General features: G+C 44.1%; 1 protein-coding gene across 1 annotated transcript in view; it reads right to left on the bottom strand.

Moving 5' to 3' along the window:
* kat6a (K(lysine) acetyltransferase 6A) overlaps positions 1–23139 on the bottom strand; it is a 32587-nt gene extending 9448 nt beyond the window's left edge. Inside the window, 11 exon segments of the mRNA XM_054610350.1 lie at positions 203–364; positions 1303–1444; positions 2876–2991; positions 4459–4571; positions 6484–6797; positions 7076–7190; positions 7505–7586; positions 8216–8331; positions 9048–9156; positions 20102–21599; positions 23085–23139. Of these exon segments, the coding sequence (XP_054466325.1) occupies positions 203–364; positions 1303–1444; positions 2876–2991; positions 4459–4571; positions 6484–6797; positions 7076–7190; positions 7505–7586; positions 8216–8331; positions 9048–9156; positions 20102–20800 (1968 nt within the window). The 5' untranslated portion in view covers positions 20801–21599; positions 23085–23139.
* Between the last annotated feature and the right edge of the window lie 3779 nt (positions 23140–26918).

Here is a 26918-nt window from a genome sequence, read left to right as displayed (position 1 = left end):
GTATGTTTGTAGAAATGCACCTGTGTGGGATGATGCCAATGCATTTCAATTTACTTTAATTTAAATGTATTTGTTTTTCTCCATTTTGCTAAGTTTCTGCAGGTGTGGTTATCATTTTTAGAGCTCTGTATTCCTTGAAAATGACTTCTCTGCGAGGCTCTGGGCAAGAGGGACTGAATCCTGCACAAGGATGGGACCGTACCTTGGAGAAGTAGCCAACAAGGTGGCAACCTTTGCTGTCGTTCTGGGTCAGGACGTAGAAAAGGAAGGGCTCCACATCATAGTAGAGGGTCTTGTGGTCCAGGAACAGCTTGGCCAGCAGACACAGGTTCTGACAGTAGATTGTGCTCACATTCCCATCAACCTTAAGTGGGTTTAGAGAAGAAACACATCAGCACAACAGAAGGAGAGAACGTTTCTTTAATGACCACCATTCATTCCCGGACACACTGCTGTCCAGAAGTACATCTTTAAGCTGCCGTTAGAGAGCGGTGGAACAAAGTGAGGGTGAACGGAGTAGAAGTTAGTGTCGGGCAATGATCTCAGCCGTGTCTCTGGAGACCCTGACTGATAGAGAGGGTGGAGGCAAGAACACAAGGAGCTGTAAAGAGGAGGAGAAGGAGGGAGGTTCAGTTTGGCAGCTCGCCAGCTATCTCTGCTCTCCTCCGAGCGGGGATGGACTGCAGAGCAGGGAAACAGGAGTTGCAGTGGCAATGGCCTGCGGACAACAATCCACTGAATTCATCTTCTGCTGCGCTACGAGACCCAGAAGAAGAGCTTAATTATACACGGATGATTTGGAATTCTTCTAGTAATAACAGTTTCCCTGATGACTTAAGAATAAGAATATTCCTCTATGGTAGGAAGGGATGTCAATGTATCACCTTCAGGAACAACATGCTGTATGTCCATGAAGCTGGTGGGAATAGTAGTGGTGTGCCCTGCATATGGTTTATCTCTGATTTTGCAGATACTCCCAAACTCTAAATAAAAACGAGTGTGGCTCGGTTAAAGTCTATAGTAAGCATGGAATACATTTTTGAGAAAGGATCCGTTGGTCTGTACTTTGACTATACAGGATGACCGTGTAGAGCATGAGCATGGAGGTGTATTCTAGGTGCAGAAAAAGAAAAAAGGTAAAGGATGTTGCTCTAACAGCTCTGTGGTATGCAGGTTCAACAGAAGGCCTGTCTCTCTCTCTCTCTCTCTCTCTCTCACACAGTGTCATCCACAATCACTCACATTCTTCCGGTCTTTGTATTCATTAACTGTCACCATCGCTCAGTCTGAACAGTCCCTCACCTCATATACAGAGACATCCTCCTTCCTGTAGATCTCGTTAGCAGGGGGGTGGAACCAGTTGCACTTCTTCATGTGCTGGTAGAGGATGCTGCGACTCTTCATGTAGCGCAGGCAGAACTCACACAAGTAGAGCTTGGGTAGTCTGGACAGGGAAAGAGTAGAGCGGAAGAAGGAAACGTGAGGAATGGTTGTAAAAAAAAAAAAAAAAAAAAAAAAAAAAAAAAAAAAAAGAAACTGTTTGAAAAGTAATTGATTAACAGAACATTTATCGGCAACTGTTTTTTTTTTTTTTAATTCTTTCAAAAACATTCTCTGGTTCCAGCCTCTCAGATACAGATATTTGCTGGTTTTCTTATGTGATCGTTAACTCTCTGAACCCCAAAACCCGACAGCGAGATGGAAAAGCATGTTGTCTTTAAACAATCGCCAAAACTACACCGTTTATCATAGCCAGAAGTAAAAACATTGACGTCAGATTTTCAGCTTTCCGACGGTCCTTGAACACATCACGTGTGACGAGTCAGAAAACGAAAATAAGCTAAACATTGTGACATTTCTCTTCTACATGTCTCATTTAAAAATTTCGCACCAAAATAACCCGTTTACCTTAAACAGATCCTGTGAAATTCATAACATTCTGGGCTCCTCAGAGCAACTAGGAAGCCATGATTAATTCGGCAACAAAAATTTAGTGAAACTTTGACTGAACTGCAAGCTGCATTGAAGAGAGGTCAGGACATGCTTTAAGTAGAGGTTGAAAAATGTATATGGTTCAATGTATAAAGCCCGTAGAGCCTCCATTTCTTTTCCAACATTGGTTGCACTTGTGACAATTTGGAAGAATGTTGGACACATAGATTCCATTGTTTGCCAACTTTTGTAAAGTAAATCATTAAAGAAATTGAACTTGCATTTTTATTCCTTTTTTATGACTTATGGCATTGTAACTGTGTTATACTGCACAAAGACCGTATAACACAGTTTGAGTTCTCTCTACTTCCAGCCATGGTTGAGCTGTTAGAGGTACAGGACTTATATATTGCAGTGAAAATCAAGGCCACGGAGAGAAAAATATGACAGCAGCAAAAAACGCTGCGAAACTGCTCGGGGTTCAGAGGGTTAATTTAATATCTTCATTTTTGGAATGTTTGCAGAGACAAGAAGCAATATGAATATGTCAACTTGGGCTTTGGGAAATTGTGATGTGAATTCTTAATTTTTTGACATTTGAGAAAACATTTTCCAGATTAATCAATGATTAAAAACAGCTCTTGTTTTGAAATAAGCAAAAAAAAATGCACAGCATGAGACATACGTGGAACCAATAGGATTTCAACAACAGATTTCGTAAGAATAGCAGGGCATATTTTATTCAACCGCTACATGCATGAAAACAAAAATGAATACACCCATGGCAAATCTGAATGAAATTGCCTCCCTGGCTCTGGCTGGTTACCTGCCAAAGTAGGTGGTACTGTAAACAACCTTATAATGGAGCTCCATTACTGCCTACAGACAGGTCTGTGAGCTAAGAACATTATGCTGTTGTGCTTCATTACGGCGACTAGCTTACCTGCTGTACTCCTGGGGGTAGGGAGATGAATACCACGTCTGGATTTCAAACTTGCCGAATTCGATGACTGACGGACAGCGCATCTGAGGATCAGGTGGACCCGTCACCCCGACTTTCTGTTTTTTGGTGAGCAACAAAGACGAAGGAAGAAAAGGAAGAGAGAGAGAGAGAGACATGGAAGGTGAAGTTAACAGCTGGAGCGATCAAAGGGTAAGTAGACGGATTAACACAGCAGGGCCTACTGGATTAGGATCTTACACTAAGAGGTGAGAGGTAGGCGGGATACTGTCATCAGTAACACACCTTTAATATAATCGATTTAGTCAGAGACCAAAAAGCCACTTCGTATTACTTTGGGATTCTCAGATAACAGGCTTCCTGCTAGCATGACGACGGAGCTTTAAGTGGAGCTGTTGTCACAGTTTGGACGTCTCTGCCTGTCGTTTACGATGATAATGTGTTTTACTCCGCGGCTACTCAACCCGGATAATCACATCTGCCCTTTTCACACATCATTAGGGCCAACCACTCTGCCTGCCTGCATCACACACTTAAACACTGCTGTGAATATTCCAGTGGGATAGTGTTTGAACAGGACTCCCCTAACACTGGCCAAACACCCACTCTCTGGTCAATCTACTGCTCTCCTGCATGAAACGTGGCGTGAATGTAGCTCATTTACATATTTTTCCCTCCCTGTAACTACACTGGCTACGCTAACCTAGCCGTTAGAGCTGCCCTGCTCAATATTCACTCCATCAAACATCAGATGTTCTTTGACGCCAACACTAATCTTTATGTGTGTAACTGAGGGCACACACACACACACACACACACACACACACACACACACACACACACACACACACACACACACACACACACACACACACACACGCACACACACACGCACACGCACACGCACGCTGTGCCTCCAGGGTGCGGTTCCACTGAGCAGCTCTGCCCTTTGAAACATGGGCATATCATAAGCCAATTTACAGTGACAACATTAAACTCTAAAAACCTTACAGTGCAAGTTATTGTCTTTTAATTACCCCTTACTATTGGCATCTCTTGGTCATTTAAAAGCCAAACCTTTGATCCCCACTGGATCCGACACTCCTCATCCTGCTCTTATCCAGGTTCCCTGCATCTATGGGAATTGATGATTTTAATATACCTGCTGAATCTGGCAAGATTTCAATGGCAAATTAATTAAATTAACTAAAGCTAATTGACTTTTCCCACCCACAAATGTGCCAACATCGTAGAAACCTCGCCTGAGCCAGTGACTTCATGTTTAACAACCTGGGTGTTGCTGACTCTCCCTCTTTCTGACGGCATTCTCGTCACCATTGACATCCAGCTGCCCCACTGCCCAACGTGGGTTTACACAATATCCCGCCCCATAACTGACAGCCTCAGTCATAGCCCTTATAGGTCTTTACCAGGTTCCCCATGCTGATGCTGTATCACTCTACAATGCTGCCCCTCCTCAGCTCCTCCCTCACCTTTGTCCCATCTCTGGTCACCCACAAACGTTTAAAGACATTTCATATGTTGGTGCCTCTCTGTCTCTGTACCTGCAGTGCCAGCTCCTGGATGTGTCTGAACAGCTCAATGTCCTTTTCCGTCAGGTTCTCGTGGCCGGGCAGTTTCTCATCTTCGTCACGCCAGTCGCTGCCTTCCTGATTGTCTGGGGTAGAAACACAGAGGTGACATTAATTCAGATTTATTGAGAAGCTTGCAGGACGGAGTGCCAAGATGAGATTTTTTTTTATTTATTTTTTTACAAAAAGGTGCTACAGTCACAGCGGGCGGACACTGAGGCATCTATACATGGTTAACAGTTTTCTAAAAATAAACCCTGATAACCAAATTCGTTCTTAGGTAGGGGGAATTTTTTATCATGAATTTCGTATTTAACCAAAGGGATGGGGTGAAAGACCAACATGCAGGTCCTGCCGTTAATACTCTTTTACTAAACAGTGCAACTGGAGTTGCTCAAAAATGTTGTCCCACTTCATTTACACTTCCATTATAACCGGTACAGGTGACCGTACTACCTACTGTGCATTTTTGGCACATCTTTGATGGCTATATTAAAGCCAGATTACCACAGATGCATTTATGTTTTCTATGATAAACCTTCTGGTTGATGTGGCTTTTTATACATATGTAGTCTGAACTGGTTTTGAAATCACAAGTTTGGATTTGTCACAAAACCTGAGTCGTACAGGTTGTTTAAATATGCTTATCCATTGTACAACTAAATGTTCACAGTGGGTCAAAACACAGACGTTGGTGCCGGTGAAAATTGAAGTGAACGCTGTTAATGCGTCACATTTATCCTCTTCCTCTGTGCTGCACTGGGAAAGTTCAGTGGAAAGAGAACAGCAGGTGGCCACTTTATATTACAAAGCAATTTCTTTTGATGCATAAGCAACAATTTCCTGAGGCACAAAAAAAATATCTAATGCTACACCATTTAACTATCGGTCTACAATTTACGAATAAGTTAAATCAGTGCTGTATCATTTTAATAATGGAAGAACATTAAAGCATCATCAATGCAGCACAATATTAGCCGGGTCTGATAAGAGTATTTGGAAGAGATGCATGACCGTACAGTATGATTTTTAGTGTCATGATGCTGACGGCTCATTAAATTGTCACTATTACAACGCATGCTGTGGAACGTTTTTAAGATGTGGAAATTCATAGCCTAGTTTTCATGTTGTTGCAGTTACTTCATTAACATCTTCCACTCTCCTCGAGGACGACGGCATCCTCTGCCAACTTTACCGTCTTTCAGAGGCTGCAGCAGGCTGAGCTTTTAGAGCGAGAGTGAATGAACTGATATCATATGAAACTAGAAAAACCTAAAGAATACAACCATGTCATGACTGTCTGAAAGGAAGCTAAATAATGACATGGACATATTCACAAGGGTCCCATAACCTCTCACACCAAGATATCTGAATGAAAAATGGTTCTATGGGTACACACAAGTCTGTATGCAGTAAAACTGTGTTATATTTGCTTATTCTAACAAAAGGTTTCTACATACTGGGGTCCCTAAAGAGTGTAAATTGAGTATGACTGGAAAGTTGAGACTATAATGAGCTAAAATTAAGTCCCGCTCCTCAAATGCATCTCAAATTAATCTTCAGGTTCCCAGCTTTCAGATGATGTTCACAACTTCTATGTGGCATAACCTTTTGACCTGCAATCCCTCTCTAAATAGATAAAAAAGGATCTATGGTAAAGAGGGATGGAGTAAGAGACCTTACTCATTCTATTACTGCACCACTGACCATTACTTTATGCCTCGTTCACTACACACTACTCACATCCCTTTACACCACTTATCACTTATATAAACTTAAATATTTATGATTTCCAGTAGATGAACTTTATGAATGTTTTTTGTCCAGTTTTTAACATATTCTAAAACTGTCCATCTTGTACTTTTCTGTAATAATAATTCTTACATTGATTTATTTACTTGTTTATTTTTTCAACTGGACCAGTAAAAATGAAATATCTTGCAACAGCCAGAGATGGTTTGAAAGTCATACTGCGATGGTAGTGAAGCGAACCCTCACCTCTGTCGTCTCCCTCTCCTTTGCGATTGGCTTTCTTTCGGATGCGGCACTGCTGTGAATAGTCCACTACTTCCTGCCGTGCCTTGCGGCCCTCCGGCGACGGAGTGAAGAACTTTGTGAGGGCGTCGATGAGGCCCTTGGTCTTGTTGTTGAAGCGCAGGCTGCCCTGCGACATGTCGTCGTCGTCCCGCATCGAAAAAAGCAGCCGGTCGTCACCAGGGTAACCCTCGCAGGAGGAGCTGGAGGAGGAGTTGGCTGAGGCCGAGCGCTTCCGCCGACCACGCCCGCCCAGCTTCTTGAAGGGCCGTCCCGGCCTGAGGAGAGAGGGAAGCGGTATGTTTAGGACTCTGCCACATAGGTACTTACTGGACAAACCCTACATATATACAGTCTATATGTATACAGAGATAATGAGAAATCAGATGGAAAAGAGAAATGGCAGGTGAAGAAATACATGGCTTTGAACTCATTTTAGACAGTAGGCATTGTGGATGTTAGCTCTTCTTCACTCAGGTGGGGCAGATACCTGACATCCTGCTCTCCGCTTGGCTAACATTGAAGAAGAGGCCATTAGTTGAAGGCATTTCTTTACCTGTTCTTGGGCCGCCCCAGGGGTGCGTTGTAGCGCCGTTTGATTTGTGCTGCCTTTTCATGTAAAAGCCTCTTTCCCTTTTTCCTGGGTTGGCAGATTTGACAAATCCACATGCCTGAGAGAGAGAGAGAGAGAGAGAGAGAGAGAGAGAGAGTCAAAGCACAGGTTCACTCAGCCTGAGGTGGATTAGACTAGACTGGGCTTCAGTGCCGATACCAAGGTGCTCCGGGACGTATTGAATACATGGGCACTTAATGGTGGCGCATTAGGTGATTCACGAGAGCTCAAGACATCGTTTAGTGCGACTATAATGATCGTATAGAGCAGTTATGTGTGAGCTTTGGGTATTCTGTCAGTTGAATTCATGGGAGGCCGCAAATATGCAATGAAGAGGTAGGTGGTGAGTTAAATCAGCAGTCCTGTGCTTACCTTTTGGCATACGCGTGAGGGGAGGATCACAGCACTCCATGTGGAAGCCCCGGTCACAGGAGTCACAGAACAACATGTTGTCCTGTACAGTTAACACACACAAGTTATGATGATTATTAAAGCATTTACATGTGTGAGTCTCATTGATCCATTGCACATGTCAAACTAACATAAAAAGCTAGAACGATATGTTGGGGAATATTTACTTCCAAATATGTGTCACTCATGTCCAATATGATGGATATGATGGACTCTGCTTGATGATACATTTATTGGAGGCGTCAGTGCTCATTCTAATGGCACATTTTGATCATATTTTATCAAAAATGCATTATTATTATCATCATCATATTATATAGTTTGTCTGTTACAGTTGGACTGTGCTTTGAAAATATCCACCATGATTGGTTTAAGCAACTTCTCTGTTTCCCTTTTATTCTCCGTCCTCAGAGATGTATTTTATCACTGTGCATCTTGGGAGTATGTTGTGCGTTTTGTCCCACTGTCAAACCTCCCCACAATCATTTGAATAACAATTATTCCTCACTTGATAAATAAGAGTGGAATAACGCTGCTGCTGCTGCCTAAAATAGCTCAATCCCAGGACCACAGACATGTCTATCAGCATCTCTATCTGGCACCCGAGCAGAGAGGAGAGTGTTCACAGACACTGATAGGCAGCCGTTCCGCCATATTCGCTCATCCACTCACCGCATTCTTCCCTTGATCCTGACAGCTGCTGCAAGTCTTGCATTCGATGCACTGCCACCACAGAGCCTTGACTCGCGCTGTGAGCTCTGGGGAGAACTTGAGACAGGACGGGTGGCCTGCAGGTAGACAGACACGCATGCACAAACAAGTGCGTTAACGTCACAGACTTTTATGCCGCTGCTGAGTGACAGTCATGACCCACTTGCGTCATTGTAGGAGAAGGAGGAAAAAAAAAAAAAAAAGAGCTCCTTTTAGAATTGAAAGCCCTTCCTGACTCAAACCTGGCTGCAAAGAGAGTGTTCAAACGTAAATGACAATCTGTCAGAGCTGTGCTTTTGCTGTTTGAAGAGCAGCAAAACAAGATGGTCGTGTCTGGGACAGAAACCCACTGAGGAAAGAGGAGGAACACAATCTCTCCTCTGCTTTCACTAAGCTGCAGGAAAAAAACCCAACATATTTATATTCCAGAGACCGCTGCCAGTATTTGTCAATTATTGTGCTTGTCTTTTAAGCATGGTATCCTGGACCCAGAAATAGGCAGAGATAAGAGAGTCTGTGTCTGTAAATTATTGTGTGCAGTTGCCTAAAACTAAACACATGATAATCTTCTTTACAGGATGTGTGCTTGGCATTGTGCTTAGATTCGTTTGCAAAACATAAAAAAAATATTTTTACAAAAAATATATTAATACAGAATCTGTTCTTTGCAGACGGCTGGTGGATGCTCTTCTTCTGTGGTTGTTCGTACCACATAGATAGGAAAATGTAACCAGTCATAGACTAAACTGGTGCTAGGATCTAGGGGTCTTACTGGTCACAAAGCAGCACTCACCACTATTGCCACAGTCGGCGCAGGAGATGAGCTCCTCCGGCCTCTTATCGCGATTCTGCTCCTTGGTCCCCAAGCAGAAGCTGCAGATGGGGATAGGCTCCGCCACCGGCTGTAAAAAGAAGGTCAGACGAGGTGAGGAAGGGCGGGAGGAGAGAGAGGAGAGAGAAAGTTGAGACTGTCAGTCAACTTAACAGCTTAGCTGTACAAATGAAAGCAACAAAGTGGCCTTGTGTGTCCTGCCACAGTGAATGACGGCTGATGTGCGTATTAACGAGCCAACAGCGGACTGAGAACTACAATGACACCACAGAGCGTGCAGAGCTGTGAACACAGCGCTTAGGATAATGAAGAGCACGGGAGCGGCACTGTGATGAGGTGGCTTGTATAATTTATGTCATGTTGGAGGCTGCCGTCGTGTGTCAACTTCTCCGCCGACTCCTGTGTGGTTTGATCAAAAGCTGGATCTCAGTTCCCTTGGTCGTACTGGCTGAGGACTTAACGCGACGCGTCCCATTTGGACTCTTACTGTGAAACACGGCTTCAGACATTCACTTCTGGTGCGGCATAAATCTTTTAGTGTGTCCCCAAAAAACTGAAACCATGTCAGCATGTGCGTACTAAGTCGCAAAATAAACACATTATCTCATATGCACAGAAGAGCAAAGCCCTAAGTGTCTGGGGGAAAAGAATTAAAAAAAAAAAAAAAAAAAAAAAAAAAAAAAGGCAGGATAACACTTTAACATGTTGTTAGGCAACAAATATGACTTGTCTGTCCAATAAAGCTGAAAAATCATATCCCCGAAGCACTGCAGGTGCACTTCACAGGCGCCAACACCGGCGGGGTGAATCTCTGTCAAAGTTTATGGGCCGTGGAAACCCTGAGGGGAAGTGGTGGCTTACTGCTACCTCAGAGAATACCACAAGGCATTTTCAGCAACAAATCTGGTTTACTGCTGAGTAACGAACAGATATAAGTCAGTGAAATGTAAATTACCTTCACAATTTAACCATAAAAATGGCTGTACTCTGGCTGTGATAATTACAACTCACATTAATGCAACAAATGCTATGTGTTTTTAAAAATAGTGTTGTACTTAGATTTAAGGTGTCTATAAAACTTATTTTGGCCTTTTCATATTCTATTGTTTAACACCACCGAGAAAGGAAGTGGGTGTAATTAAGTTTTCTCGCAGCCAAATGTCTTCAAATTGATACAAACACAAATTTATAACACCAAACAAATCAGCTAGTGTTTAAATGGGTACTGAAAGCCAAATTCTAAATATTGGAGAAAGTTGTCTCCCCCCCATACCCTCCTTCCCAAACTCAAAACTCACGTGTTGCCAGGTTGAGGACACTGAACCTACACGAGCGCAAGACAACATGCACGACATTATACTTTGCCATGTCCAACAACAAAGAAAAAAACGTCTTGAGATAAACCTAATAATAACACAAACCCCATGCTAACTTACAAACAGCGTTGGGCAGCTTATTTAGAAAATGTAACGTTAGCTTAAAAGAGAACTTTTTGTTGTTTGGCCTATTATTTGTAGGCTAGCAAGCTAACATTAGGAAGATCGTTTCAATAAAATATCAACCCAACGCTAGCAAAATTTGAACATATTCATTGATTCAGTCACAAATTGAATAAACTCTTCCAAAATGGGTATATACTTTCTATTAGATCAAATAGATTAAGAGCTAGTAGCTAGGGATTGGCATGAGCAACGTTACTCAAGTGCTCTATCACAATGATACGTTGTAGAGTAATCACATTCCTAAATTGGGTCAATTTAGAGTCAATCTTCCGGGCACTGTCGGGCAAAAGCTGGCCAAATTAGGTTTTATGTCCTAAATATTCACTGCCTTGACAACCCAACTGCACACAAACCACTGATGAGTCATCAAACTAGTGTTAAACAGGTTGAACTGGTGGAACAGCTTTTTCTTTATGTAGGCTTATTCCTAGAATCCACTTTGTTTGCTTGCTTGCTTCCGTGGCTGCTGTTTGCACGCCAATTTGTTTCATATCTGGCAGCCCTGGGTATTGAAATGGGCAGCGGACGTGACCACACGGACCAAAACAATAACAGAAGTTCTACACCGGAATGGAAATGTAAAAAAAGGAGAACACACTGGCTGCAGCATTGTTGTCAGAGAAGCCAGTATTTCAACTCAACATGTTTTCCTTCTGTTTATCTTTTTATGGTTTAATACAGTAAATATTTTACAGATTTCTGCTTTAAATACACTTGGATCTTGAGGGTTCAACTGATACAAAGGCAATTTGGTACAAAAAACTATGTCTTGAAGAATAAGTAACAAAAAATCTGAGGAAAGTTCATTAAAATATAACAATCTAGGGAAGGGTACAAGAAAATATCCAGTAGAGTATGTTGATCGGAGAAAAATGTAACTGTGGCACAGCCTGCCTACAGAGAGCTGTCTGTATGTGTGAGAAGAGCACAAGTGATGGACACTCTAAAAAGGAGCTACAGGGCTCCATGGCCGACATCAGAGACACTGAACATACGACATCTGTTTTCCAACTGCTTCCACATCCTCAGCTTTATGTCAGAGCAGCGCAGAAGAATCCACTGTTGAAAAACAACTCGCATGACATCTGGGCTGGTGTTTGCCAGCTGGCACGTTGGAGACTCTGAGACAAAGTGGAAGAGGGTTCTATGATCTGAAGACACCAAAAGTGGAGCGGTTTGGCCTCCATACTGAACTCTTATGTGTCTGCACAAACACTGTGTGGTAGCATCATGCTGTGGTGATGCTTCTCTGCAGCACGCTACTGAAGGTAGGGGGGTTAACACGTCTTCAGCAAAGGTGAGAACTGCAAAACAACTACCATGCCGACACATTAAGTCTACTAGTTTGAGAGGACAAGAGAATCCAAACCTTAATCAAAATAAAGAACTTGTGGCAGCACTCACAACTCAAACTGACTTGAGGTGGAGATTTCTTTCAAATTTGACATTCTCTTTTTTGGTTAATCAGTGTCAAAAAGCCTGATTATCCTACTAATTATTCAAAATTGTTACACAATTAACCACAAAAAGAGCCCCGGGAAGATGAACGCTTTTATAGACACAATAAAGCAAATAGATACTTTAACACTTAAGACACTACATAATAAATACTAGGTATTCACTTAGCAGAACGTTAGCCTGTTATCTGTGATAAAATGTGACATCTTATAAAAGGCAGATACTGAATACCACATACCAATAATAAAAACGAAGTATATTCTCATCTTTTACTCGAAATACCCTCACACTTGCATTAAGTCAGATATGAATAGCCGCCGAAATGTATTGAAAAATTAAAAAGGAAGTCCATTCTCAAGCACATCCCTTGTGACCATGATGAATAAACGATGAGAACATACTGATCCGTACATTTTATATCAATGTGAAATTCAAAAAAACTTTTTTGCAGGAGGCGCACACACACCTAAGGTCAAACCATGCGCTTCAGCTCACAGGGGGACGGTCCAATAACTCATTTAAAATGTGGAAAACAACGAGGTGACATTCACTGAGGAAGGTGTTCCTACAGGACAACAGTGTAAAGGCACATGGCTGCAGAGGGCTGGGCAGGCAGCAGGTCCAGGCAGGGAGGAGACAGGGACAAGAGCTTGATTTATTGGGTTCATTTCCTTCTGACTGAGGCTACTTCCAACACCCCCCCCTCTACCCCTCCACCCACCCGCCTAACAGCACAGGGACAGAGCGAGCAAGAGAAACAAAAGGTACGGAGTGAGGGAGTAAGAAGAAGAAAGAGGTAAAAGGGAGAGAGGAGGGCTGTGAGGAATGAGCGGTGAGGAGAGAGAGAGAGCGCGGCAGATAAGCACAGACATGCAGAGCTACAAAGAGGACGACAGAGTCTCGTGTGAGGATACGTTCACAAGCAGCAGCTCTCTGTTTCTGAAACCATTTTACATTCTCACAGGTGAAGCTGTATGAAATGGTGATCATGCACTGGGTTATAATGTTAGATTCCAAAACTCTCATTAGCAATGACCTCAATGCGTGATAAAAATAGCGATATTGGGCTGCAAAAACAAACCCAACGAGAACACCGAGGAGAATAATGGAAGTCAGCAGCAGAGAAGGAAGAAAAAGACAGAGTGTGGAAGAGGACGGAGTGGGAGCGAAAAATAAGAATCCAGAGGGGCAGGGGAGTGGAGGAAATGGGTAGTGCTAAGAAAAAAAGAGGGAAAAATCTGCAGCGGCAGTCCTCTGAGCGGTTCTGCGTGCGACCAACACCTCAATCATTGCTGACGCTTAACCCTTTCCCCGCCGGAGCAGCTCAATCGCTCCCGCTCGCCCTGTGAGCGCTCGAGTAAACACGAGCGGAGAACTTCGCCTTTCTCACACACACACACACACACACACACACGCACACGCACGCACGCGTTACAGTGAGGCTTCAGTTACCGGCTGCCACTGTAAATTAATCCCTGACAGATACTAAACATTGTAAAGCTAATCCTCCCTCCATGACAGGGATATTGGAACAGTGAAACACAATCCAACAAATTCCTCCTGAGAGCCATTTTTCCTCCCTGTTTCAGCCTTTTTTCCTCCCTCAGCCAGCTGTAGCTGCCAGGACCTTTCTACAACATGGCTCTAGAAATTTCTCACATCGACCGACTGTTTAGTGGCATGGACGACTTTTGACTTAAGATGTGTGTGTGGATGTAGCGTGTCTATTTTTAAGCCTGCGTGTTGCTGCTTTTGGCATGAACTTCTTCTTCTTTTTTTTTTTCTTCCCCAACATAAGCAGCGTTCAGGAACAGACCGTTGTTATGAGCCAAAAAGACACGCCTTGTGGCAACTGTTGGCAACTAGCTGCATCTACTGTGTGGAACAGAAATGTCAAAGAAACATGCCTTACAAGTTTACAGGTTCCTCTATAAATACACGCCTACACACAAACAGACAGGTGATGGGACCCTAGTCTGACCCGACTCACACACCCACTCAGGCTTTATGGGAACATTGTCAAACACACTGCAGATCCAGTGTGCTCCAGTGTTGGCCTAGTTTTAGGTTTTGTTTTCAAATGGTCAAATGTAATAATTTCTGAGAACTTGTGCAGAGAGATATTTGGTTATAACAAAAAACAACAACTAGTAATATATAGCTAGTGAGAGAAATTGGCTTCTTTTATCCAAAGACAGAGGACAGGAGAGTGAGACAGGAAGGAGAGAACAATGGAGCAAGGACGAAAAAGGAGAGGGAGAAATAATGGAGGAGGAGGAGGAGGAGGAGGGGAGATATAATAAAAGGCAACGGGAGAAAAGAGAAAGAGGGAAAAGCGTTGCTGTTGTCCTTGTCTCGTCTCAAGTCAAGGATCTCATTAACATGGGAGCCCAATCTCAGCAACCCCCCCACCACCACCACCACCACCACCACACTTCCCCTTATGGCCGCCCCCACCTCGAACACAAACTCATTGATCACTGTTACGGAGCGCACCGTGCAAGCAGAGACAAAACACAGAAACACATTTGCAGTTTGCACAATGAAACACACCTACGTCACATTTTCTTTCAAACATGCATGCATGGATGTTCAAGCTGACGGTTAGGGGAGTAGAGCTGACGGATAGGGGAGTAGAGCTGACGGATAGGGGAGTAGAGCTGACGGATAGGGGAGTAGAGCTGACGTTTCAAATCTGAAACCCCCCCGTAGCCCCACCTGCCTGGAAATCCCTTGAAAGTAACTGGTCTACATTTCCCTGTGACATCTACAAAACACCCCGAGGAAGAGCATGTGTCGTGCCAACGTGCCCTCCCTTTAGCCAGGCATCACCCTCCATTACCGTCGAGGTTAGCCAGGGAGCACGAAGCTAAATCACCGCATCAAACGGAGCGGGGCTGGCTGTGCTCCAGCCGTCACTTCCACAGCTGCTCAACACATTGGCTCTGTTTGCAGGGCGGCGAGGTTAGCCATACGCTAGGCCTCACACAGACACAGCTACACTTCCCGTGCCAAATGCCATTCACATCACAGTCACTGGTGAGCTGGAGGTAACTGCTGCCTCTGGGCGCTGGCGCTGACGTTGCTGCTACTACTACTACAGCTCGCGGCGTCTGTTCCTGGTTCGTTCTCCTGCAACCAATGGGGTCAAATAGGAACGCCTTCACTGAAAACAAACTATTGCTAATGCCAAGTATACACACTGTATAAACACATTGTCCAGCATGTGCTAGACACGGACCTGTAGGGTTTCAGCTATTGATTATTTTAGTAATCAAGTATTCTCATGATTATTCCATTGATTTATTGGATAAGAGAGAACAACTAATGGGTTTCCTTTTTTAAGGAAAATCAGCATTTGTATTGCTGAAAGAGCATTCAATAACAGTATCTATACAGTACGCAATACAATACACTATGCATGCAATTATAGTTATAATAGTTTTTCTGTCTGTACATATAATATTTCAGTTATTGTGGATTCTTTACTGTTTTTTATTGCTTATTTATAATACTTGTTTTTTTCCTTTTCTTTTATCTTGTTTTTTCTTTTACTATGTCTCTTGTTTGCACTATAACCTATACAGCTGTAATCCTGTAAATCTCCCCGCTGCGGGACTAATAAAGGATTATCTTATCTTATCTGTCAAACCTGAACCCATTTAGAGTATGTGCAATATTACATTCAGGATTTTACATCAAACGCACAATTCAAATTATTAGGAAATAAATGATTAAATGTGTGCTTTGATTAAAATAAATATTGCCATTAATAGTTTTAAGCTGCTTAGAGCTTGTGCTAGTAATTCCTTCTCTAATATCGGTTTTATACATCTTACAAAAGTATATATTTTACAAGATTAAATGAGAACAGACCATGATAACATCAAAATAAAATTCCAGTTACTCTAGTTTCTCAGGGAATCAGTTCAGCTCCACAGACCTCAATCTGGAGAGTTTGTATCATAATTGTTTTCAAAAGACATACTGGTAGTCCAGGTGAAAACTGTTAACAGTGAAGTTTGTTGACTGTCTTGAGTAACTCAGGGACTCCATTTCTGGAGTTTACAGATGTAATGTTTCTCAAGTATGAGCACAACAAATGAAAATCCATTCCCTATGATTGTATTTGAGGTATCAGCAGAGCAAAAAAATAACATTTTCATCATTATTTGCTAGAACTGACCCTTAAGAAAAATGCTCTCTGGTTTTAACCGTAACAAAAACCGGGCCTGTGGTAGCTGTGCAGCATGAGCTGGTGCCATCTGAGAGAGGAACGAGCTCTAGCAACTTGAGGCACTAATAACAGGTCAACTGAGGCCAAGGGCCTCTGGCAGAATGGAAACAACAGATGCCTGTCAAGTAAATTGAGGCAGAAATAAAGAATATCTTCACCTCCTCCTTGAAAAACAGATCAGTCCCAAATCTGAAATTCAAGTTGACAATAGAGTCAAGGGGAGATAATTTCATTGCATCCAACTTAATCATTTCCCCAGCGTTCCTGTGGTGTGATGCTAACCCTGAGAATGTTTCCATCCATCCAGTGAACACACAAAAACCATCTCCTGTGACTACATGATGGAGCAGCAACCGGGGGGCAACGAAAAAAGGGAAGAAGAGGCAGGTTGCACCCGAGGCATATAATCGATGTCTGAGGGCATTTTGTATTCACAGCCCTCCGAAGTGACGCTACATGATGTCTTCACCTTGAGCCAACACAAGCAGGGGGGGGGGGATGTGTGTGATGTCAGAGAGACAGGTGGGGGGACGGACGATGTAATACTGGGAAAGTGGAATGAATCACAGTGGATTAAAATATCTGTTATGGTTCATAATGATCGAAGCTTGATGCAGCAGCTCTACAACCACTACCAGCTGCCAGCTAGCCTGTTACAGGGTCAGCGGGACGTTTTGGAGGGAAATCTCCATGACATAAACACTGGGTACGAGCAGAAAACATGAATGTGTGTGTATGTTGTTCCAGAGCCTGTTTTTTTTTCACACGTCCTCGCCGTGACACTGCATGCGAGATCGAGAACTTTGGTTCACCCCGCTCCAGCTGTTGCGGAGGGGGCAACTGCGGGGCAGGGAGATTGCTCTTGGCTATTATGACAGCATGAACATCATACACACACACAAACACAACTATATACCCACAACGATATACACACACACAAAAGCTCAGCGTCAAGCCCATCCCACCTAATGGCCATGGCCTCATACTGCTAACGGGCGCTCAGGGAGGCAATGAGGTTTGCCATCTATATATCCATGACCCCTGGTTGACTTGGCTCCCCCATTCGCCTCCCCCTTCGTGACCTGGCAATGGCACCCTATCAGGGTGAGAGGGGGGGAGACAGAAATAGGGTCTGGGATCCCGTTTGAATGGGCTGTGACACAAATATCAGCGCGTTGAGTACACAAATCTCCTCACAAATGGGGTCAAAGCCAGTGCTTAGCCATTTGTTTTGATTTTCCTCCACCCCCCCTCCTGCCTTCACTCACTCTCTCTCTCTCCCGCCTTTCCTTGGGAAATCATAATTGTTTGCAATAAGGCAAGGCAATATGGCAATGATGCGCAACTGGAAGAGTAGGAGAACGGAGGAGAGTGATGATGCATGCCGACTCAGTCTTCCGTGCACACGTAGTTTTCTATCTCTTTGACGCATATGCCACTCGCACGGGCTAACATATCACACACCAACAGTCACTCGCAAAACACACATGATTGAACAGCAATAAGGTAGCGTCCTCTGGAGAGATATTCGAAAGCAACATCACAAGCAGAAGCCGGGAGGAAGAGTGAAACAGGCTTGTGTGAATGCCAGACACAAATGTCAATTTCCTCACTGCTGCAGCAGCTTCCCTAGTTCTCCATCTAGCCTGAAGATGAGACTCACAAACAGAACAACAAAAAAAACCTCCCCATTCAGGTTCAACTGTTTGAATCATAATCTCTGACCGGTGAAGAATTTCACTGATGCAACAGGGTGGGCTTGATTGCTCAAAAAAAAAAAATTCTCTCTGCCTTTCTGGTGCAATCTTTAGTTGCATGAAAAACAAATGTTAATGTAGAAATATTGCTTTCACACTGAGGTTAGCATTACTTTGTGTTTTCATTTGGTTCTGTGAGGCAGAGTAGCAGGCCGGTCGGTAGCCGAGTCAGAGAGTCGGAGGAGGTTGATGTCTGCTCGTCTCAGGACTGGACCATCTGCAGCCAAGCAGGTCACTGTGTTAGGCAGACCCCATGTGACTCCAGGCGGCTCGCTGGGCTAATCCTACGTCCTACTGTGTGTGTGTGTGTGTGTGTGTGTGTGTGTGTGTGTGTGTGTGTGTGTGTGTGTGTGTGTGTGAATGTGTGTGTGTGTGTGTGTGTGTGTGTGTGTGTGCATGAATGTGTATGGGCGTCCATACCCGGAGCTTCTGTGGCTGCCCAGACTTGAACACGCCCCCACACGGAGGCCAGATAAAGCCGGGAGCCAGCCAAAACAGTGTTTAGGGCTGATTTAGTGTTCTCCAGATCTACTGGCTGTCTAATAACCTGAGGGACATATGATCCAATGATGGGCCACTGAGCTGACACATAGTAGTGTGTAGTTCTAACCGGTTTATTTGCATGCCGTTTGTACGTCTGTGGGCATCTAAAGGAGGGGATTTATGAAAAGCAAACTGATCTGTGTGTGTGTTGTCTGGTGTCAGAATGCACTCACTTTGTGTTTCCGTCTTTGCATTCAGTTGTATGATTTTATATGCAAGAGTGTGTGTGTGTGTACACATAGCCCTGGCCCTTAGAAGCAGAGGTTAGCAGCCGCCTGCTCTCTGTGATCAGGTTACAAAAGTGGGTGTGTTCGCGCTCTCCTCTGTCGCCTGCATGTCTGCCTCTCCCTCTCTCTTTCTCTAACTTATTCTCTCTCTCTCGCGCTTTCTTGTCTCTGCCTCTCTCTCCCTTACTGGTTAAGGAGGCCTGTGGCTTGCGTCATCCAGGCCTCTTCCTTTGGCACCACTACAGACCATCTCTCTCTCACTCTCTCACTTGTCTGTGTTCCTCCCCTTCCCTCTTTTATTTTTCTTGATCCACCCATCTCTTTGCCAAGGAGCAGCGCTGCAGCTGGTCCACACTCCCTGCAGGAGGCTGGGAGCCATGTGACTCTCTCCCCGACCTCCTCCTCTGCTAAAAAACTGGCCCAACAGACGCCCGCCCAGCATCACTCTAGTGCTGCTCCCCTGGGCCACAGAGCACACACCTGCGATTCTGTCACTCATGTATTCACCGAGCAAACGTGACGCCGACCCAAATGGGTTCAATGAAGTCTTTCTCACCTCTATTCAGACCCGATACTCCGGTTCTCTCTAACACACTGATAACATCAACAACACAGCGATGCAGACTCCAGTTTGTGGAAGAATCCTCACTCTGGCATCCGGCTGATCTTACAAATGATGTCAAACCTTCTCAGCCACTTTAAAAAAAAAAACAACAACTTTGCAACCAGATAGCACATTGCAAAGTTTCAAAAGGAGTAAAAACCAGTTTGTGTTGTAATTAATAACAGCCTTGTAGACCCATGACCAATCAGATCAAGTAAAGAAAATGCAGTTCCAGCTGATAGATCTGGACTAATCTGGGTGTAACACGGCTATTATGTGAGTCGATTAACTTTTGTTTGGATTGCAACAAAGAGTGTTTCTTCTTTTAACTTTCCAAGATCACACTCACTTTCTTTCTGTTGTTTCAAAAAGTTTCATCGGAGGAGCAGCTGTTATTATGACAGAATAATCAGTATCTTATTAGAAACATGTGAGCCCAACAGACCAAAGTGCTTTTCTCTTTTTACATGTGTGATGTATTTACTAAAACTTTTGCCATCAACATTGATCAGCAACATCCAAACGATAACAGTTATATCCGTTGTCAATAATCCACAGTCAATAATACCCATAATAACCGTGACCAGTGGTTTACCATCTGTAGTATTATATCAATGTGTGGAAGTTTAAAGGTGAATGCACACAACCTTTGTTTGTCTGTGACGGATGTACGTGCAGAGACATTACCTTGTCTTTCTCGTGGGGCAGCAACCGGACGGGTGGCAGTGATTCCAGAGACACCGTCCCGGTCCCGTCATCCAGGCAGCTGCTGCGGCTGATGAGCTGGAACATTGGACCCTGCTTGACCACACGTCCATGGGCCACGGCCCTCTTCAGGGCCACCCTTAGCTGCTGGTGGAAGATGCCAGACCCCACAGAGTCCCTGCTTGACAAGTAGGCCGCCACATCAGCCTGGCACTTGAGAAAGCGCTCAATGTTCTTTAAGCTGGAGCCACCAGGCTCATGGAGCCCCTCCAGTGCCCGTTTGATCAACTTGTTCCAGTCAAGTCCCGGTTTCTTCCCAGAATGGGAGTGAGAACTACCACCGCCACTGCTGCTTCCACCACCACCACCGCCGCCGCCTCCTCCTCCTCCACCGCCTCCTCCTCCTCCAGAGCTGCCACTACTTTTGGGCTTGGGCAGAGCCAAGCGCCCTGGGTTGTCAGGGTCCTTGTAGGAGTTGAGACCTTTGTTTGTGACCTTAAGGATGGTACCATCCTTGACACTGAGCTCCAACTGCTCCAGAACCGTTTTGCGATCCAGACCATGGGACATGGAAACCGCATTGCAAATGCGCTCCTCTGAAGGTCGCTGCTTCTGCTTCTTCACCTTCTTGATGGCCTCTAGGATCCATTGAGTGTACATTGGGTTGGCCAGTTTCACCATGGCTACGGTCTGGGTGGGTGCGGGGACCCCTCAGGCCTTACCGCAATGACCACACACAAAAAAGGGACTGTAAGCCGAGGAAAGAACCGGGCCTGCGCCGTAGCGCCGCCTCCTCCTTTTTCTCTTTGCCCTCTGCCCGCGTACTATCCCTTGTCCTGGGGTCGCACAGAGAGTCCCTCAGAAGCTGAGTATGAGCAGCACGGTAATGAGCAGCTGACCATAGCACAAACCCACTGAGCCAACTCTCCACCTGGTAAAAAAACAGTCCACCCACCTCCCACTCCCAGCCAGGTGAATGTCCCTGACGAGAAGCAGGGGGAGTGGAGGTGGTAGCAGGTCAATCAGCAACTTAAACTCCAAGAGCACAGAATGTAGGGTAGAGTAGATCTTGGCGATAAGAAGGGCTTTCAAAAAAAGAAGGCGTTTCCCAATTCGCCTGTTGCAAAATAACCTATTCCAGGTCAGTAAAACCTGCTCAGTCAGGTTCCTGCTACTGGCAAACGAGCCAATTCTCAATGCCAGTTGTTTAAAGATGATCAGGGTCTCCAAGAAATGATATTAGTGTTTCAATGATAAAAAGGTGAGGGCAATACAGTAATGATGTATTCTGTAGATTATAACATTCCACAAGGTCCACCAAGGATCCACGTTTCCTCGTCTCCACTTGTTCTCTCTCGCTGTCTTTTACTCTTCCAGCAGTCTGGACTTCTGAGCTCTGGGTCGGGACGGGTATCTCAACCCAGGAAGCAGCCACGACTGATCACCTCCGTGCCTACTGAACATCAGCGGCCGACAAACCCTGCACGGAAAACAAAAACACACACACAAAGGCAGAGGTTAGTAAAAACTTTTTGAGTGTGAGGAAAAAATATGATAATAAAGCAACGTCTATGAGTTTGAATGAGAAAGCGTTAGAGACGCACTGACACACCATACTTGCACTTATTGTATTCGTATTAGTTTGTTGCACTTATTGTATTCGTATTAGTTTGTTGCACTTATTGTATTCACATTAGTTTGTTTCTGCACTATACTTTTGCTCTGGTTTATGCTTTTAGCTGCTTGTTTAAGAAAGGAGATGCACGTATGACTTCTGGTGACTAGTAGTTCTCTTAGGTATTCAAGAGAACTACTACTCACCAGAAGTCATAAGTGCATCTCCTTTCTTAAACAAGCATCTAAGAATACACTTATTGTAAGTCGCTTTGGATAAAAGCGTCTGCTAAATGACTGTAATGTAACGCAATACCTTTCCTTCACACAGATACATAAACAAAGCCATGCATGCCCATGCACTACTAACAACCTGGAAACCAGGGGGAGAGGAGTAATCACGTGGCTGATGATTGTTACCCCCTGACAGCTTGTAAACAACCTCACTTGCAGACAGAATAATAAAACAATCCACTACTGGCATGCAAACATTATGCCCATAACTTCTAACAACCCAAATGTGTCACAATGATGAGGTAGAAAAAGGGGGTATCCTTAAAAAAAACATGCACATGCACATGCACTTGCAAGAGGACCATTGGGCTAACTTAGTGAGGTTGCTATGGTAAACATGATGCAGTCAAAACACAGACTGTTAGCAAACATTAGCTTTGGAGCTAGCTGCAAAAAAACACCAATGCTTTCCCCCCCTCTCACTGCCGCATTGATGAACCGTCTCCTACAGGGTGCTGTGTAGCATGCAACACCACCACCACCACCACCACCACAACAAACCTTCCCGCTCCAGGCTGTTGTTTAGCCCGCTACCTTGTGAAGCTAGTCAGCTAGATCGCGGCCTTGCAAAGAAAGAAAGAAAGAAAGAAAGAAAAAAAAAAAGGCACAATGCAACTTGCAAGACGGCCATCTCACCACACACACAGATATACACAGAGACATAAAAATCGTGCAGCGCTGCCTGCTCTGCGGCCTCCTCTCCTCCTCCTCTCACCCCGCTAGGACGCGTCCCCACCTCGCTGACTTCCTCCCCTCCCACGTAACAACTACAGCCTGCGGTGCGGAGAAGACAAGGCCTCTGGAGCGGGGAAGCTAGGCCTCTGCTACCCCCCTCTCTCTCCCTCCTCTCTCTCTCTCCCCTCCTCCGTGATCACCATCCCTCCGCTCCGTACCCCTCTCTCTCTCCCCCTCCTCCCCCCGAGCTGGTCCCGGTTCTGCTTTCCCAAAAGAGAAGCTCTCTCTCTCACACACACACACACACACACACAGCAGCAGCACCGTGTTATAATATAAAAAAAACCTAAAATATATATATATATATTCCGCAGATACTCACCGGGGTTTCTTGTCGAGCCGCCGAGGGGAAGGTGCAAAAAGCGGGCGAATCGGAGACAACAACAAGCCAAAAAAATGCAGCCACAGAGCAGGGGTTCTAGAGCCGACGCCATCTTTGAGTGAAACGGGAGCACGGCTGGTGGGGGAGGGGGAACACTGAACCGTCAGGCGAGGGGGCCAAGGGACCGTCTGCATGGTGCGAGGCGAGAGAAAAAGAGAAGAGAGAAGAAGAAAAAAAACATCCACTGCAAGGCGAGGGGGTGCTGTGCTGTTGCTATGAGAGGAGGGGTGTGGGTAATGCTTGAGCACATGAAATGGAAGAAAGGGACAGATGGTGGAGGGAGAGAGAGGGAGAGAGAGAGGGAGGATAGGTGTTCTTGCATTCTCTGCTGTAGTAGAAGTAGGCCTACATATAAGGGAGAGATTCAAGGGAGTGTCTGCATTTTTTTGCACAGCAGTTGTAGAAAAAAAAAAAAAATCAAAGCCAATGAGCGTGCCTTAACGTTAGAGGGTATTTAAAGATCAAAGTGAGACACCCCTCCACACTGCAGTCTATTGTAGCTGCTGTGTGTGTGTGTGTGTGTGTGTGTCCTGTTCCCATCTTTAGAGTAAGAAACACACACAGATCCAGTGAGCAGACCCCCCCCCCTAAAAAAAAGAGATGATCAGATGTTACAGCGCTGCTATCCCATGATAAAAGCATGTTATTATCTATGTATGCAGAGCGGTCACCTAATGCATTGCTCGTCAGACTGTGAAACAGACTATTATCTTTTTTAACACCAAAAGGAAAATTATTATGTAAACTGTCTGCGGTCGATCCACCTTGTTATATTTTATCCTATGACAGTGTGTGTCCTGTTCCCATCTTTAGAATAAAAAACACACACAGATCCAGTGAGCAGACCCCCCCCCCAAAAAAAAAAAAGAGATGATCAGATGTTACAGCGCCGCTATCCCATGATAAAAGCATGTTATTACATTTATCTATTATTATCTATGTATGCAGAGCGGTCACCTAATGCATTGCTCGTCAGACTGTGAAACAGACTATTATCTTTTTTAACACCAAAAGGAAAATTATTATGTAAACTGTCTGCGGTCGATCCACCTTGTTATATTTTATCCTATGACAGCTGAGCCTCACACCTTTTTCCTTCTAATTTATGTTCGGAGAGAAAAGGTTGTTGTTGTTTTTTTTCTTTTTGTTGTTGCAACACCTCTCAGTGCAACATTAAATACAGCATCTGGTGACAGATGGAAGACACGTAATGTAAATGCCTCAATTTTAAAAAGTAGTTTGCACTTAGAATATGATATAATACAAGTTGGAGATAATTGAGGCGTAATATATGTTGTTGAAAATTCAAAACTTAACCATTACACTATTATTAATAATGGATCAGAACACACAGAGTTCGGCACAAGGATTGATAAAGTATCACACGTTGCCCCGTCATTTATTAATATGCCTTGGGGAAATTTGAACAATTTAAGCACAGCCTTCTCATTCAGAAGAGAAACAATCACAGGGACACTGGGTTTCGCCGCTTCAATTTCATGATCATAGCGATACAGAGGCACTTGTGTTGGAAATCTGGCAGCAATCTTCCTTTTCTATTACAGGCTAACACTGAACGCTCCCTGGGTGGAAATTAAATTATCTGCAGCTTTGTGTAAAATGATGTGTACAGCAGTCCTCGGAGACAGATTATAGAGTGTCTTATAGGGAGCAATTAGACCTGAGGTTTTCCCATGTTAGAGGTGTCTTGCGAGAGGGTGAACTGCTGGCAGCACAGCGGTGATCAAATAAAACCGGTAAGGTCACACTTTACTCGCTGTTTGTCTTGCACTTCTTCGGGGACAGATAAATCACATTTCAACGACGATGCACTAATTATAATCAAAGGCGGTGTTATTACACAGATAAATAGTGTGAAGCGTTACCACATGAACGGCTATTAGTACGCCTCCCGAGGACTCACATATTGCATTAGCGTGTACAGTAGGCCAGCGAACAGATGGACAATACTCAGGAGAAGCTCGCACCGCATCTATCGTTCCCGGCCATGAATAAATAATGTCGTGTGCCATGATCTACGGAAGAGGCCATGTTCACCAACACACAACAACATGGAACAAACAAACCCCGGGTGGGGAGAGAGGGTGGAGGGGTCAATTCATTGTAATTGTTATCAGATCTTATTGATTTTCAGTCAGAAAAAATGGAGGCAGAGGCACAACTTGAAGACTTGTTCTCATTCCAAATGAGTGCTGTCAACTTATACAGTAATTAGAGGAATGAGGGCAGAGATATAAAGGCATCTACATTTGCGTAATCTTAATTGACAAACATTTTTATTGGAGTTCACTCAAATTGTTACAAATTGTTATGGGATAACTTTGACAGCATACTTAATTGAGCACAAAGTAAAAGTAATGTATGCTGCATTCAATTATTTTCAAATAAGTAAACTTGAAGCTGAAACGATGAGCCCATTAATTGATGGACAGGAAAAGAATGGGCAACAATTCTGTTTGTAGATTAATCGTTAAAGGAATAGTTGGTGATGCACTTATTTGCTGTTCTGCCAAGAGTTAGATGAAGAGATCGATATCTCACTTATGTCTGAAAGAAGCTAAAGCCAAACTTAACATAAATATGCGAAACAGGTGGAAAACAGCTAACCTGGCTCTTTCCAATGGTACCAAATTTTGCTTACCAGCATGTAAAGTTCACCAATAGAGGGCTGCACGGATGATGGATTTTTCTTGGCGAAACACGGAAGTTAGCGTCTCACTAGTTCCCTCGACAAAAAAAACAAAGTGATTTTTCCATTGGATTATTGCAGAAATAATCCTGTTTAGAAAAAAGAGTGAATGAAGGACTAATTGATAATGAAAAAATAATAGTCATTTGCATTCCTAAAACAGGCATTTATGCTTAAAATGTAACATTTTCTATTTCCGTATAATTCCTGTTTTAAAACATCGGTCTCCCAAATATGAACAGGTTCTGACCATCTGTATGGTTGAAAAAAAAGAGAAAGTACATTTAGTATTGGGTAATACATTTAGCCCATAACCACAAATGGGGTGTTTTGGTATTCAGACCCTTGGCTTGTATTCTATCTTTGGGGGAGAAAAAGGAGACAAGTAATCCTTAGCTTCCTTTCATCCCCTTAATCCCTCCTCTTTTAATTTCTATTCTCTGAGCATCCACCTGCTATGGGGCCCTGAGCCCCCAGCACCAGTGTCCACCTGCCCCCTGCAACCCTCCCCTCTCCAACACACACACACACACACACACACACACACACACACACACACACACACACACACACACACACACACACACACACACACACACACACACACACACACCCCGTCCACCTGATGCACAGCAGCACCCCTGCTCTCCAGCCCTGCTGTCGGGCCTGCTGGCTCTTGCTCTGCTCCACTTCTTCCAGCCTCGAGTTTAAAAAGCTGGACCTTAGCCAAGCCAAATAAACTTACAGCATCCCCAAAAGCTTTCATGCTACGATTACCATGCTTGTTTAGTTGTTGTAGCTGTTATTGCCATATTTTTGATTTTGAGCTGGCCAGTTTCCACACAGCCTATAAATGGGTTTTTCTGTGGTTTTTATTCTTAATCCTTTTGCAGCTACATGTCAGATCACCTATTGTGAAGTGAACCTACAATCTGATTGATTGCCTGTTACGGTTCAGTAATTGAGGATGTTTATGTAGTGAGTTCATCTGAGGGGAAATTTCCAAGGCCTCTTGACACATAACGTATTCAATATTAACCCGTACTTAATCATTGGCCGCTTTG

The sequence above is a fragment of the Anoplopoma fimbria genome, chromosome 13, assembly GCF_027596085.1.
Source record: "Anoplopoma fimbria isolate UVic2021 breed Golden Eagle Sablefish chromosome 13, Afim_UVic_2022, whole genome shotgun sequence".
Classification (NCBI taxonomy): domain Eukaryota; kingdom Metazoa; phylum Chordata; class Actinopteri; order Perciformes; family Anoplopomatidae; genus Anoplopoma; species Anoplopoma fimbria.
This window is presented reverse-complemented; position numbering and strand designations above follow the sequence as displayed.